Below are 14,541 nucleotides of genomic sequence, written 5' to 3'. Positions count from 1 at the left end.
TCAACGATGTCAGTGAATGATGTCCTATAGAGCAGTGAGCATTACTCTGCACAGTATCCAGCACGGTGGCGCAGCGGTAGAGTTGCTGCCTCACAGCGCCAGGGACCCGGGTTCCATCCTGACTATGGGTGCTGTCTGTACGGAGTTTGTACGTTCTCCCCGTGACCTGCGTGGGTTTTCTCCGAGATCTGCCTGACCCGCTGAGTTACTCCAGCACTCTGTGTCCATGTTCTCCAGAGATACTGCCTGACCCGCTGAGTTACTCCAGCACTCTGTGTCCATGTTCTCCAGAGATGCTGCCTGACCCGCTGAGTTACTCCATCATTTAAGAAACAGTTGGACAGGTACATGGATAGGACAGGTTTGGAGGGTTATGGACCAAGCGCAGGCAAGTGGGACTAGTGTAGCTGGGACATGTTGGCCGGTGTGGGCAAGTTGGGCCGAAGGGCCTGTTTCCACACTGTGTCACTCTGTGACTCTAGTGTAGCTGGGACATGTTGGCTGGTGTGGGCAAGTTGGGCCGAAGGGCCTGTTTCCACACTGTGTCACTCTGTGACTCCAGTGTAGCTGGGACATGTTGGCTGGTGTGGGCAAGTTGGGCCGAAGGGCCTGTTTCCACACTGTGTCACTCTGTGACTAGTGTAGCTGGGACAAGTTGGCCGGTGTGGGTGAGTTGGGCGGAAGGGCCTGTTTCCACACTGTGACTCTCTCTCTCTCTCTCTCTCTGTCTCCCTATGAAACGCCGTGCTGACCGTTTGCTGAAGACTGTACAGAGAGCAGCACTAACCTCCGTTGTCAACAAGCCACCTGCTCGTACTGCCGATCGGATCTTGCTTTTCAAGAACGGCGACGAGTTCACCCTCGTGTAGCGACGTGTCGAGCTCCTGGGCGGCGTTGAATTTCCGCTTGGCTTGGAACACCATCTCAGGACTATGGATCGACAGGAGCTTGGCCCTGTGGTCTTGAGTCTGATGAGCAGCTGGTGGCTTCATGGAAATAAACATTGAGATAAGGTCATAGAAACACAGAAAACAGGTGCAGGAGGAGGCCATTTGGACCTTCGAGCCAGCACCACCATTCAGTGTGATCATGGCTGATCATCCACAATCAGTAACCCGTGCCTGCCTTCTCCCCATATCCCTTGAATCCACGCGCCCCCAGAGCTCTATCTAACTCTCTATTAAGTGAGATCATGTGAGAGGAGCAGAATTAGGCCATTCGGCCCATCAAGTCTACTCCGCCATTCAATCGCTCTTCACCCCATTCTCCCGCCTTCTCCCCATAACCCGTGACACCCGCACTAATCAAGAATCTATGTACCTCTGCCTTAAAAATATCCACTGACTTGGCCTCCACAGCCGTCTGTGGCAATGAATTCCACAGATTCACCACCCTCTGACTAAAGAAATTCCTCCTCATCTCCTTCCTAAAGGAACATCCTTTAATTCTGAGGCTATGGCCTCTGGTCCTAGACTCTCCCACTAGTGGAAATATCCTCTCCATATCCACTCTATCCAGGCCGCTCACTATTCAGTAAATTTCAATGAGGTCCCCCCTCATTCTTCTAAACTCCAGCGAGTACAGGCCCAGTGCCGACAAACGCTTATCATAGGTTAACCCACTCGTCCCTGGGATCATTTTCGTAAACCTTCTCTCGACAGGTTTGGGGGGTCTTGGGGCAAGTGTGGGCAAGTTGGGCCGAAGGGCCTGTTTCCACGCTGTATCACTATGAGCCTCTCCAGTGCCAGCACACCTTTCTTCAGATATGGGGCCCCAAGATGTTAATATGTAGGATATACACCGATCAGCTAAAACATTATGACCTGATGAGCCAAAACATTATGACCACCTGCCTAATATGCTGTTGGTCCTCCGTGTGCAGCCCCATACGCAGCAGGGTGCGATGCACTGTGTATTGTGACACATTCCTCCCGTGACCACCATTAACATTTTCTGTGACTTGTGCCACAGTCGACCTTCTGTCGGTTCGGACCAGACGGGATAGCCTTCGTTGCCCTCGCGCATTGATGAGCCTTGGGCGCCCAACACCCTGCCTGTTGCCGGTTTGTGGTTTGTCCCTCCTCGGACCACTGTCGGTAGGTACTCACCACTGCTGACCGGGAGCACCCCACAAGCTTTGCCGTTTCACAGATGCTCTGACCCAGTCGTCTGGCCATAACAATTTGGCCCTTGTCAAAGTCGCTCAGGTCTTTACTCCTGCCCATTTCTCCTGCATCCAATGCATCAACCTCAAGAACTGACTGTTCACTTGCTGCCTAATATATCCCACCCCTTGATAGGTGCCGTTGTAACAAGATAATCAATGTTATTCACTTCGCCTGTCGGTGGTCATGATGTTTTGGCTGATCAGCGTAGGTTATGTAATGTGCTACAGAGGGTGGTGCCGTGCCTATCCCCCGCAGTAGGCCCGGCACACCCATCACCGAGCCAGGTAACCCGTTGGCAAGAGGGTTCCGCATAGTCCTGCCCTGCCCTGCCCTGCCCATCACTGAGGGCCGGACAGGATCTTTGGTTTAGTTTAGTTTAGTTTAGAGATATCCTAATTTGAGGAAGGACGTCCTTGCTATTGAGGCAGTGCAGCGTAGGTTCAGCAGGTTAATCCCCGGAATGGCGGGACTGTCATTTGAGGAAAGATTGGAAAGACTGGGCTTGTATTCACTGGAGTTTAGAAGGATGAGAGGGGATCTTATAGAAACGTATAAAATTATAAAAGGACTGGACAAGCTAGATGCAGGAAAAATGTTCCCGATGTTTGGGGAGTCCAGAACCAGGGGGCACAGTCTAAGAATAAACGGGAGGCCTTTTAAAACTGAGGTGAGAAGAAACTTTTTCACCCAGAGAGTTGTGAATTTGTGGAATTATCTGCCACAGAGGGCAGTGGAGGCCAATTCACTGGATGGATTTAAAAGAGAGTGAGATAGAGCTCTAGGGGCTAGTGGAATGAAGGGATATGGGGAGAAGGCAGGCATGGGTTACTGATTGTGGATGATCAGCCATGATCACAGTGAATGGCGGTGCTGGCTCGAAGGGACAAATGGCCTCCTCCTGCACCTATTTTCTGTGTGTCAGATACAGCACGGACCACCCAGCGATCACCCCGTACACTAACACTATCCGACACACTGGAAGCCAATTAACCTACAAACCCGCAGGTCTTTGGAGTGTGGGAGGAAACCGGAGCACCCGGAGAAAGCCCACGCGGTCACAGGGAGAACGTACAAACTCCGCACAGAGGATGTTTCCAGTGGAGGAGGCAGATACGATGGCATAGGCCGCGTGCATTATGACCACTGACAAGGTCAGGATTGAATCCCGGTCTCTGGCGCTGTGAGGCAGTAACTCTACCGCTGCGTCACCGTGTGTCCCCTGAAGCTGCGAAGAGATTCAAGATGGCGGCGGCGGCGGATGCAAGGGACAGTGGGCCGGCAAGCAGACAGGCTGTGGGATGGAGTGCACGGCGTCGGCGGGTTAGTGGGTCACTGAAGGCCCTGCTGCAGCCTGGGGCTCGGCTGGACCGGGCGCTGCTCAAAGAGGCCGAGCGTGTGGACTGCACGCGGCCTACAGCCTGTCTAAAGGCCTTTGAAATGCCATCGTATCTGCCTCCTCCACTGGAAACATCCTCTCCACATCCACTCTCTCCTTGAGAAAAATGCTACCATTAGAAAAATAAATCAAAAGCTGAAGTGAAACCAAAAGTTGTCCTTGAGAACAAGACCGCCTGGAACCAATGAGCAAATCTGCTGAATTTCATGCACATGACTGCTCTCAGCTATAAGATTAGTTCCTTTCCCTTCCTCTGGAAGGTCAGCATTTACTGCTAGGGTTGCCACCTGTTCCGTATTAGACGGGACATCCCGTATATTGGGCTAAATTGGTCTGTCCTGTATGGGACCACCCTTCTCCCGTATTAGGCCCGGAGGCGGTGTAGGCCCGGAGGCCCGGGCGGCGCCTAACAGAGGTTGCATAGCAACCCACCTCCTGGCCCGGGCGGCCGCCATTGGTGGAGCGGGAGCACGTGGCCGCTGGCTGGGTGAGGTCACGTGGGGCGCGGGGCGGTGACGTCACCTTGTCCCTTATTTGGGAGTGAGATAGTTGGCAACCTAAGGTGGGACATCACAGATGGAGGTCGGACCTTGCAACGATGTCAGTGAATGATGTCCTATAGAGCAGTGAGCATTACTCTGCACAGTATCCAGCACGGTGGCGCAGCGGTAGAGTTGCTGCCTCACAGCGCCAGGGACCCGGGTTCCATCCTGACTATGGGTGCTGTCTGTACGGAGTTTGTATGTTCTCCCCGTGACCTGCATGGGTTTTCTCCAAGATCTGCCTGAGCCGCTGAGTTACTCCAGCACTCTGTGTCCATGTTCTCCAGAGATGCTGCCTGACTCGCTGAGTTACTCCAGCACTCTGTGTCCATGTTCTCCAGAGATGCTGCCTGAGCCGCTGAGTTACTCCAGCACTCTGTGTCCATGTTCTCCAGAGATGCTGCCTGACCCGCTGAGTTACTCCAGCACTCTGTGTCCATGTTCTCCAGAGATGCTGCCTGACCCGCTGAGTTACTCCAGCACTCTGTGTCCATGTTCTCCAGCATCAGGAGTTTCCTGTGCTGTGTGCAACATTAAAAATCACACCCGTGGCGCTAATGAATTGGCACCAAGTGGTTACTGACCATGAAGGCTGGTGATCTTTTCTTTGATCTTTCTTCCGAGCTGTTCCTCCTCTCCATCGCCCGCTGAGTTCCACTGCCGAATTCCTTACCAAAAGACAATTTATAAACTTCCTCCATCACTTGCTTGTGCCTCTCTTGGACGTTTCTTGTAGGAGAAGCCTAGAAAGATAAAAACGATCATGAATGCTCAGTAGTCACAATTTACCGGAGGTCATTTGGTCAATTGTGTCCGTGTCAGGGGCGGCACGGTGGCGCAGCGGTAGAGCTGCTGCCTCACACACCGGAGACATGGGTTCCATCCCGACTACGGGTGCTGTCTGTGCGGAGTTTGTACGTTCTCCACGTGACCTGCGTGGGTTTTCTCCGGGTGTTCCGGTTTCCTCCCACACTCCAAAGACGTGCAGGTTTGGGGGTTAATCAGCTTCTTTCTGTACATTGTATATTGTCCCTCGTGTGTTGGATAGTGTTAATGTACTGGGTGATCGCTGATCGGCGCGGACTCGGTGGGCCAAGGGGTCTTTTTCCGCGCTGTATCTCTACAGTCTAAAGCCAACTCTTTGAATCAGCCTCCAGTTTGCTCCACTCGAATTATTCTTACCCTGAGACTGAAAATCTTTTGTAAATTGGCCTTAAACCTGCTTCTAATGCCTAATACCTATGTCTTCCAGAGATGTTGCCTGACCTGCGGAGGTACTCCAGCACTTTTTGCTCAAGAGTCCAGATTCTGCCGTTCCTTATTTTTCCAAGAATATCAGCCCAAGACTACAGAGAGTGGTGGACACTGCCCGGTCCATCACGGGTACTGAGCTCCCCACCATCGAGTGGATTTACAGGAGGCGCTGCCTCAAAAAGGCATCCAGCATCCTCAGAGACCCACACCATCCTGACCACGCCTAAATCTCGTCAAGGATCAAGAATGGGCAGCACGGTGGCGCAGCGGTCGAGTTGCTGCCTCACAGCGCCGGAGACCCGGGTTCGATCCTGACTACGGGTGCTGTCAGTACGGAGTTTGTACGTTGTCCCCGTGAATAGCGCAGGTTTTCCCCGGGTGCTCCGGTTTCCTCCCAAACTCCAAAGACGTGCATGTTTGTAGGTTAATTGGCTTTGATAAAGATTGTAAATCATCCTAGTGTGTGGGATGGTGCTAGTGTGAGGTGTGATCGCCGGTCGGCGTGGACTCGGTGAGCCAAAGGGCCTGTTTCCACGCTGTATCTCCAAAGCTAAACTAAACGAAAGAGTATTTTGTTGTTGTATGTCCCAAAATGGAACAATGAAATTCTAACTTGCAGCAACTCAAATGATTTGCAAGCTCGCATCTACCATCGGGAAGAAGGTACAGGAGTCTGTAAACCATGACGTGCTGGTGCTGGCTCGAAGGGCCGAATGGCCTCCTCCTGCACCTATTGTGTATTGACCTCCAGGTTCAGGAACAGCTTCTTCCCCAGAAACCATCAGGCTCTTGATCACTGCATAAAACTAACCTCAGCAACAGTGATCTTCTTTGTGCAGTTTTGGTCTCCTAATTTGAGGAAGGACATCCTTGCTATTGAGGCAGTGCAGCGTAGGTTCACCAGGTTAATCCCCGGGATGGCAGGACTGTCGGATGAGGAAAGATTGGAAAGACCGGGCTTGTATTCACTGGAATTTTGGAAGGATGAGAGGGGATCTTATAGAGACGTATAAAATTATAAAAGGACTGGACAAGCTAGATGCAGGAAAAATGTGCCCAATGTTGGGGGAGTCCAGAACCAGTGGCCACAGTCTAAGAATAAAGTGTCACTTAAAACTGAGGTGAGAAAAGGCTTTTCCACCCAGAGAGTTGTGAATTTGTGGAATTCTCTGCCACAGAGGGCAGTGGAGGCCAATTCACTGGATGGATTTAAGAGAGAGTTAGATAGAGCTCTAGGGGCTAGTGGAATCAAGGGATATGGGGAGAAGGCAGGCACGGGTTACTGATTGTGGACGATCAGCCATGGCGCGAAGGGCCAAATGGCCTCCTCCTGTACATATTTTCTATGTTTCTATGCTTTTCTGTTTTTATGTTTCTATGTTTCCATGTGTCTTTGGTTGCACTATGGACTTATTTTTGTACTTTTGTTGTTGAATTTTTTTGATTATTATATATTTATCTGCGTCTATTGCGTTTCTTGGCCTGTTAAGCTGCTGAAAGTATTTAATTTCCCATTGTCAGTACACATGACTACGTAACTCTCTTGACTTGATATCAAATTCCAATTACAACAGCCCAGGCAATGGGGGCAGAGAGAAGGCCAGTACTGCCACCTAGTGAGAGAGCAGCAGATAGCATTGAGTTTCTTCCATTGAGTTCAATCTTCCATCCAGTTTAAAAAGACCAGAGTAACTCAGCGGGTCAGGCAGCATCTCTGGAGAACATGGACACAGAGTGCTGGAGTAACTCAGCGGGTCAGGCAGCATCTCTGGAGAACATGGACACAGAGTGCTGGAGTAACTCAGCGGGTCAGGCAGCATCTCTGGAGAACATGGACACAGAGTGCTGGAGTAACTCAGCGGGTCAGGCAGCATCTCTGGAGAACATGGACACAGAGTGCTGGAGTAACTCAGCGGGTCAGGCAGCATCTCTGGAGAACATGGACACAGAGTGCAGGAGTAACTCAGCGGGTCAGGCAGCATCTCTGGAGAACATGGACACAGAGTGCTGGAGTAACTCAGCGGGTCAGGCAGCATCTCTGGAGAACATGGACACAGAGTGCTGGATGAGACGGAGTTTCTTCCCACAGGCCATCAGGACTGTTAACTTTTATAACTCCAGGGACTAATTTTTGTCTTCTCTGTATTAACTGTATTAACTTTATTTATATGCTGTAACTGTAATTCTTTTTTGTGCACAATCCACAGGCATTGCCACTTTCATTTCACTGCACATCGTGTATGTGCATGTGACAAATAAACTTGACTTGACTTGGAGTAACTCAGCGGCTCAGGCAGCATCTCTGGAGAACATGGACACAGAGTGCTGGAGTAACTCAGCGGGTCAGGCAGCATCTCTGGAGAACATGGACACAGAGTGCTGGAGTAACTCAGCGGGTCAGGCAGCATCTCTGGAGAACATGGACACAGAGTGCTGGAGTAACTCAGTGGCTCAGGCAGCATCTCTGGAGAACATGGATAGCTGACATTTCATTTTGAACGTCACCTATCCCAGAGAGTTGTGAATTTGTGGAATTCTCTGCCACAGAGGGCAGTGGAGGCCAATTCACTGGATGGATTTAAAAGAGAGTTAGATAGAGCTCTAGGGGCTAGTGGAATCAAGAGATATGGGGAAAAGGCAGGCACGGGTTACTGATTGTGGATGATCAGACATGATCACAATGAATGGTGGTGTTGGCTCGCAGGACCAAATAGCCTCTTCCTGCACCTATTTTCTATGTTTCTATCCATGTTCTCCAGAGATGTTGCCTGACTTGCTGAGTTACTCCATCACTTCGTGTTTTTTATTTGGAAACTAGCATCCATGATTCTACATTTTCCATTTAGTTTAATTCAGTTACAGCATGGAAACAGGCCCTTCGGCCCACCAAGTCCATGCTGGCCATAGACCATCTGTTCACACTAGTTCAATGCTATCCCAATTTCTCAACCACTCCCCACACACTGGGGGCTATTTACAGAAGCCAATTAACCTACAAATCCACACATCTTTGGGATGTGGGAGGAAACCGGAGTGCCTGGATGAAACCAATGCGGTCACAGGGGGAATGTACAAACTCCACACAGACAGAGCCCGAGGTCAGGATTGAACTCGGGATGGTGGTGGAACCAGATATCATACTGGCTTTTAAGAGGCTTTTAGATAGACAGGTTGTGCAGGAAATGGAGGATCATGGATCATGCAGAGATCAGTTTATCTTGGCATAATCTTCGTCAATAGGGTTGCCAACTATCTCACTCCCAAAAAAAGGACAAAAGGTGACGTCACCGCCCCTAGCCCCACGTGACATCACCCAGCCAGCGGCCACGTGCTCCTGCTCCACCAATGGCGGCGGCCATGACTGGGAGGCGGGTTGCTATGCAACCTCTGTTAGCCGGTGCCCGGGCCTCCAGGCCTACAGTGGCCACCGGGCCTACAGTGTCCAGGCCTACAGTGTCCGGGCCTACAGCACCCTCAGGCTTAATACGGGACAAAGGCGGTCCCATACGGGACAAACCAATTTAGCCCAAAATATGGGATGTCCCGGCTAATACGGGACAGTTGGCAACCCTATTCAACAAGAACATTGTACGCCGAAGGGCCTGTTCTTGTGATGTACTGTTCTACGTTCTAAAATACCTGCCTCAACTACCTCCTCTGGGAGTTTACTCATACACCCACTTGATCTGGGTGGAAAAGTTGCCCCACTATTGCATCTTGCCCCTCTCACTTTAAACCTATGCCCTGGTTCTTGATTCCCTTATTTTGGGTAAAAGACTCCAACTATTCCCCTTATGATTTTGTACACCTCTATAAGATCACCTCTCTTCCTCCTGCACTCCATGGACTAAAGTCCCAGCCTGCCCAACCTCTCCCTATAGCTCAGCCTCTCAAAACCTGGCAACATCCTTGTAAAGCTTCTCTGTAGCTTGAAGTCATCTTCCCCATAGACAATAGACAATACACAATAGACAATAGGTGCAGGAGTAGGCCATTCGGCCCCTCGAGCCAGCACCGCCATTCAATGTGATCATGGCTGATCATTCTCAATCAGTACCCCGTTCCTGCCTTCTCCCCAAACCCCCTGACTCCGTAATCCTTAAGAGCTCTATCTAGCTCTCTCTTGAATGCATTCAGAGAATTGGCCTCCACTGCCTTCTGAGGAAGAGTATTCCACAGATTTACAACTCTCTGACTGAAAAAGTTTTTCCTCATCTCTGTTCTAAATGGCCTTATTCTTAAACTGTGGCCCCTGGATCTGGACTCCACCAACATTGGGAACATGTTTTCTGCCTCTAATGTGTCCAACCCCTTAATAATCTTAATAATCTTAAACCCCATATAGCATTCACCCTATCTATTCCCCTCATGATTTTACACACATCTATAAGATCTCCCTTATCGGAAGAAAGGTCCCGACCCAAAACGTCGCCTATCCAAGTTCTCCAGAGATGCTACCTGTCCTGCTGAGTTACTCCATCACTTTGAGTCCTTTTGTGTACTAACTAGCATCTGCAGTTCCTTGTTTGGATCATAAATCATAGGATCATAGAGTTATACAGTATGGAAACAGGCACTTCGGCCGACCCACATGCCCCATCTACGCTAGTCCCACCTGCCTGCGTTTGGCCCATATCCCTCGAAACCTGTCCTATCCATGTAACTGACCAAGTGTCTTTTAAATGCTGTTATAGTCCCTGCCTCAACTACCTCCTCCGGCAGCTCGTTCCATACACCCACCACCTTTTGTGTAAAACTTTACCCCTCAGGTTCCTATTAAATCTTTCCCCCCCTCAACTTATTACTAAGTAATAAGTGGCCACAGGCAATTTAGGGGTGGGCAGTTGGATAGGCAGATAGTTAACTGCTAACCTGTTGAGTTACTCCAGCACTTAGTGTCCTGTTGTGTAAGCCAGCATCTGCAGTTCCTTGCTTCTTCTACCCCTGTCCTCTGGATACAATCGCTGGATGTTTTCAAGAAAGAGTTGGATATACAGGAGCTCTTAGGGCTAACGGAATCAAGAGATATGGGGAGAACGCAGGAACGGGGTACTAATTGTGGATGATCAGCCACATGGCTCGAAGGGCCGAATGTCTTACTCCTGCACCTATTTTCTATGTTTCTATTTTACTATGACCCCCATCTATATCTTTAGTTTTAGAGATACAGCGCAGAAACAGGCCCTTCGGCCCACTGGGTCCGTGCTGACCAGCGATCCCCGCACACTAACACTATCCTACACCCACTAGGGACAATGTTTACATTTACCAAGCCAATTAACCTGCAAATCTGCACGTCTTTGGAGTGTGGAGGAAACCGAAGATCTCGGAGAAAGCCCACGCAAGTCACGCTGAGAACGTACAAACTCCGTACAGACAGCACCCGTAGTCGGGATGGAACCCGGGTCTCCGGCGCTGCATTCGCTGTAAGGCAGCAACTCTACCGCTGCGCCACCGTGCCGCCCTCTTAGTTAACCCGCTCCTAGGGCTAACGGAATCGAGGGATATGAGGAGAAAGTAGGCACGGGTTACTGATTGTGGATGATCAGCCATGATCACAGTGAATGGCGGTGCTGGCTTGAAGGGTCAAATGGTCCTACCCCTGCACCTATTTTCTATGTGTCTATGTATCTGTGTGTCTATGTCAAGTCAAGTCAAGTCAATTTTATTTGTATAGCACATTTAAAAACAACCCACGTTGACCAAAGTGCTGTACATCTGATTAGGTACTAAGGAAAAAAAATGAAACATACAGTAGCACGCAAACAGTTCACAGCGCCTCCTCAATGAGCCTCAAACGCTAGGGAGTAGAAATAGGTTTTGAGCCTGGACTTAAAGGAGTCGATGGAGGGGGCAGTTCTGATGGGGAGAGGGATGCTGTTCCACAGTCTAGGAGCTGCAACCGCAAAAGCGCGGTCACCCCTGAGCTTAAGCCTAGACCGCGGGATAGTGAGTAGCCCCAAGTCGGCCGACCTGAGGGACCTGGAGTTAGAGAGGGGGGTTAGAAGATTTTTGATGTAGGGGGGGAATGTCCATTTAGGGCTTTATACGTGAATAGGAGGAGCTTGAAGTTGATTCTGTACCGTACAGGGAGCCAGTGGAGAGAGGCCAGAATCGGGGTGATGTGGTCCCTTTTACGGGTACCCGTCAGGAGTCTCGCTGCGGCGTTTTGGACCAGTTGCAGGCGGGACAGGGAAGATTGGCTGATCCCAGTGTATAGGGAGTTGCAGTAGTCTAGGCGGGAGGAAATGAAAGCGTGAATGATTTTTTCTGTGTCGTCGAATTGGAGGAAAGGTTTGATTTTAGCTGTGGTTCGAAGTTGGAAGAAGCTGGCTTTTACCACAGCGTTGACTTGCTTATCAAATTTTAATGCAGAGTCAAATATCATGCCGAGGTTTTTGACATGCGGTTTGACTAGGCAGGATAGACTTCCAAGACTGCCTGTTATCGATTTGATGGAGTCGGGGGGGCCGAATAGGATGACCTCAGACTTGCTCTCATTTAATTGGAGGAAGTTCTGTGCCATCCAACATCTTATGTCCTCAAGGCAGTGTGAGAGGCTGTTTAAATTTGACTGGTTGTTGGGTTTCAGGGGGAGGTAAAGCTGAGTGTCATCGGCATAGCAGTGGAAAGAAATGCTGTGCCTTTGAATGATTTGGCCAAGGGGGAGCATGTATAGAGAGAAGAGAATGGGGCCTAGGATGGAGCCTTGTGGAACTCCGCAGGAGAGGCTAGCTGGAGCAGAGGAATAACTGCCTATGTTGATGGCGAAACTCCTATCTTTGAGGTTCGAAGCGAACCAGCTCAGGGCAGTGCCATCAATGCCAACCGCGTACCGGAGACGGTCAATAAGGATGGTGTGGTCCACTGTATCGAACGCTGCGCTGAGGTCGAGAAGGAGCAGGTTTGCACAGTCGCCGGTGTCGATGGCGAGAAGCAGGTCGTTGTGTACCTTCAACAAGGCAGACTCTGTGCTGTGGTGGGCTCTGAAACCTGAGTTCAGAAACATGTGTCTATGTGTGTGTGTGTCTGTGTGTCTGTGTGTGTGTGTGTGTGTGTGTCTGTGTGTCTATGTGTCTGTGTGTGTGTGTGTCTGTGTGTGTGTGTGTGTCTGTGTGTCTGTGTGTCTATGTGTCTGTGTGTCTATGTGTCTGTGTGTCTATGTGTCTGTGTGTCTACGTGTCTGTGTGTCTACGTGTCTATGTGTCTGTGTGTCTATGTGTCTGTGTGTCTGTGTGTCTATGTGTCTGTGTGTCTATGTGTCTGTGTGTCTGTGTGTCTATGTGTCTACGTGTCTATGTCTATGTGTCTGTGTGTCTGTGTGTCTATGTGTCTGTGTGTCTATGTGTCTGTGTGTCTGTGTGTCTATGTGTCTGTGTGTCTGTGTGTCTATGTGTCTGTGTGTCTATGTGTCTGTGTGTCTATGTGTCTGTGTGTCTGTGTGTCTGTGTGTCTGTGTGTCTATGTGTCTGTGTGTCTATGTGTCTGTGTGTCTATGTGTCTGTGTGTCTGTGTGTCTGTGTGTCTGTGTGTCTATGTGTCTGTGTGTCTGTGTGTCTATGTGTCTGTGTGTCTGTGTGTCTATGTGTCTGTGTGTCTGTGTGTCTGTGTGTCTATGTGTCTGTGTGTCTACGTGTCTATGTGTCTGTGTGTCTGTGTGTCTATGTGTCTGTGTGTCTACGTGTCTATGTGTCTGTGTGTCTATGTGTCTGTGTGTCTACGTGTCTGTGTGTCTGTGTGTCTATGTGTCTGTGTGTCTGTGTGTCTATGTGTCTGTGTGTCTACGTGTCTATGTCTATGTGTCTGTGTGTCTATGTGTCTGTGTGTCTGTGTGTCTATGTGTCTGTGTGTCTATGTGTCTGTGTGTCTGTGTGTCTGTGTGTCTATGTGTCTGTGTGTCTATGTGTCTGTGTGTCTACGTGTCTGTGTGTCTACGTGTCTACGTGTCTGTGTGTCTACGTGTCTGTGTGTCTGTGTGTCTATGTGTCTGTGTGTCTGTGTGTCTGTGTGTCTATGTGTCTACGTGTCTATGTGTCTGTGTGTCTGTGTGTCTATGTGTCTATGTCTATGTGTCTGTGTGTCTGTGTGTCTATGTGTCTGTGTGTCTGTGTGTCTATGTGTCTACGTGTCTATGTCTATGTGTCTGTGTGTCTGTGTGTCTACGTGTCTGTGTGTCTGTGTGTCTGTGTGTCTATGTGTCTGTGTGTCTGTGTGTCTGTGTGTCTATGTGTCTACGTGTCTATGTGTCTATGTGTCTGTGTGTCTGTGTGTCTATGTGTCTATGTCTATGTGTCTGTGTGTCTGTGTGTCTGTGTCTGTGTGTCTGTGTGTCTGTGTCTGTGTGTCTGTGTGTCTGTGTGTCTGTGTGTCTATGTGTCTATGTGTCTACGTGTCTGTGTGTCTATGTGTCTGTGTGTCTACGTGTCTATGTGTCTATGTCTATGTGTCTGTGTGTCTGTGTGTCTACGACCCCCATCTATGTCTGGAGCGTAAGGCGTGGAGGTGGCGGCCGCAGCCGTTCCCCGTGGCGTGGACGTACCGTGGCGTTAGCGAGGGGCGGAGTTGCCTGCAGCGCGGAGTCCATGAGGTGGTGGAAGATGGCGATGAAGCAGCGAAGGCAGTTGAGCAGGATGTGTCTGGCGGCCCTGTTGAAGGTGTGCAGCTCCTCCACCAGCTGGCTGTTCAGTGCCTGGTAGTCACGCCTGGCCTGGGTCAGCTGTTCGGCCGCCCTCCTGTCCCGCGCGTTCTCCGACTGCCTCAGGCCGCCCACGTGGTCCAGGAGCTTGTCGTAGCGTTTCTGGATCAGCTTCTGGGGGGCAGCGAAGAGGACCTGTAGGGTGGCCAGGGGCGACACGACCAACCTCTCCAGACGCTCCCTCTGTCAGCAAAGGCAAAGAGTGACAAGGGGTTACACACAGGGCCAGCACGCTGCTGCCTCAGACGGTCCAGGAACTTCACCACGTTTAGTTTAGGTTAGTTCATATCATATCATCATATCATATATATACAGCCGGAAACAGGCCTTTTCGGCCCTCCAAGTCCATGCCGACCAGCGATCCCCACACATTAACACTATCCTACACCCACTAGGGACAATTTTTACATTTACCAAGCCAATTAACCTACAAACCTGCACGTCTTTGGAGTGTGGGAGGAAACCGAAGATCTTGGAGAAAACCCA

General features: G+C 50.2%; 1 protein-coding gene across 1 annotated transcript in view; it reads right to left on the bottom strand.

Annotated features, from left to right (window-relative positions):
* The window catches only part of arhgef38 (Rho guanine nucleotide exchange factor (GEF) 38), a 75,170-nt gene that overhangs the window by 2,591 nt on the left and 58,038 nt on the right, over positions 1 to 14,541 (bottom strand). Inside the window, exons 10-12 of the mRNA XM_078412962.1 lie at positions 13,900 to 14,238; positions 4,691 to 4,849; positions 788 to 986 (exon numbers count right to left, since the gene is read on the bottom strand). Of these exons, the coding sequence (XP_078269088.1) occupies positions 788 to 986; positions 4,691 to 4,849; positions 13,900 to 14,238 (697 nt within the window). The remainder of the gene's footprint in view (positions 1 to 787; positions 987 to 4,690; positions 4,850 to 13,899; positions 14,239 to 14,541) is intronic.

Source organism: Rhinoraja longicauda, chromosome 1 (genome assembly GCF_053455715.1).
Source record: "Rhinoraja longicauda isolate Sanriku21f chromosome 1, sRhiLon1.1, whole genome shotgun sequence".
NCBI classification, from domain to species: Eukaryota; Metazoa; Chordata; class Chondrichthyes; order Rajiformes; family Arhynchobatidae; genus Rhinoraja; species Rhinoraja longicauda.
The sequence above is the reverse complement of the archived record's forward strand: the minus strand, read 5'-3'. Positions and strand labels throughout refer to the sequence as shown.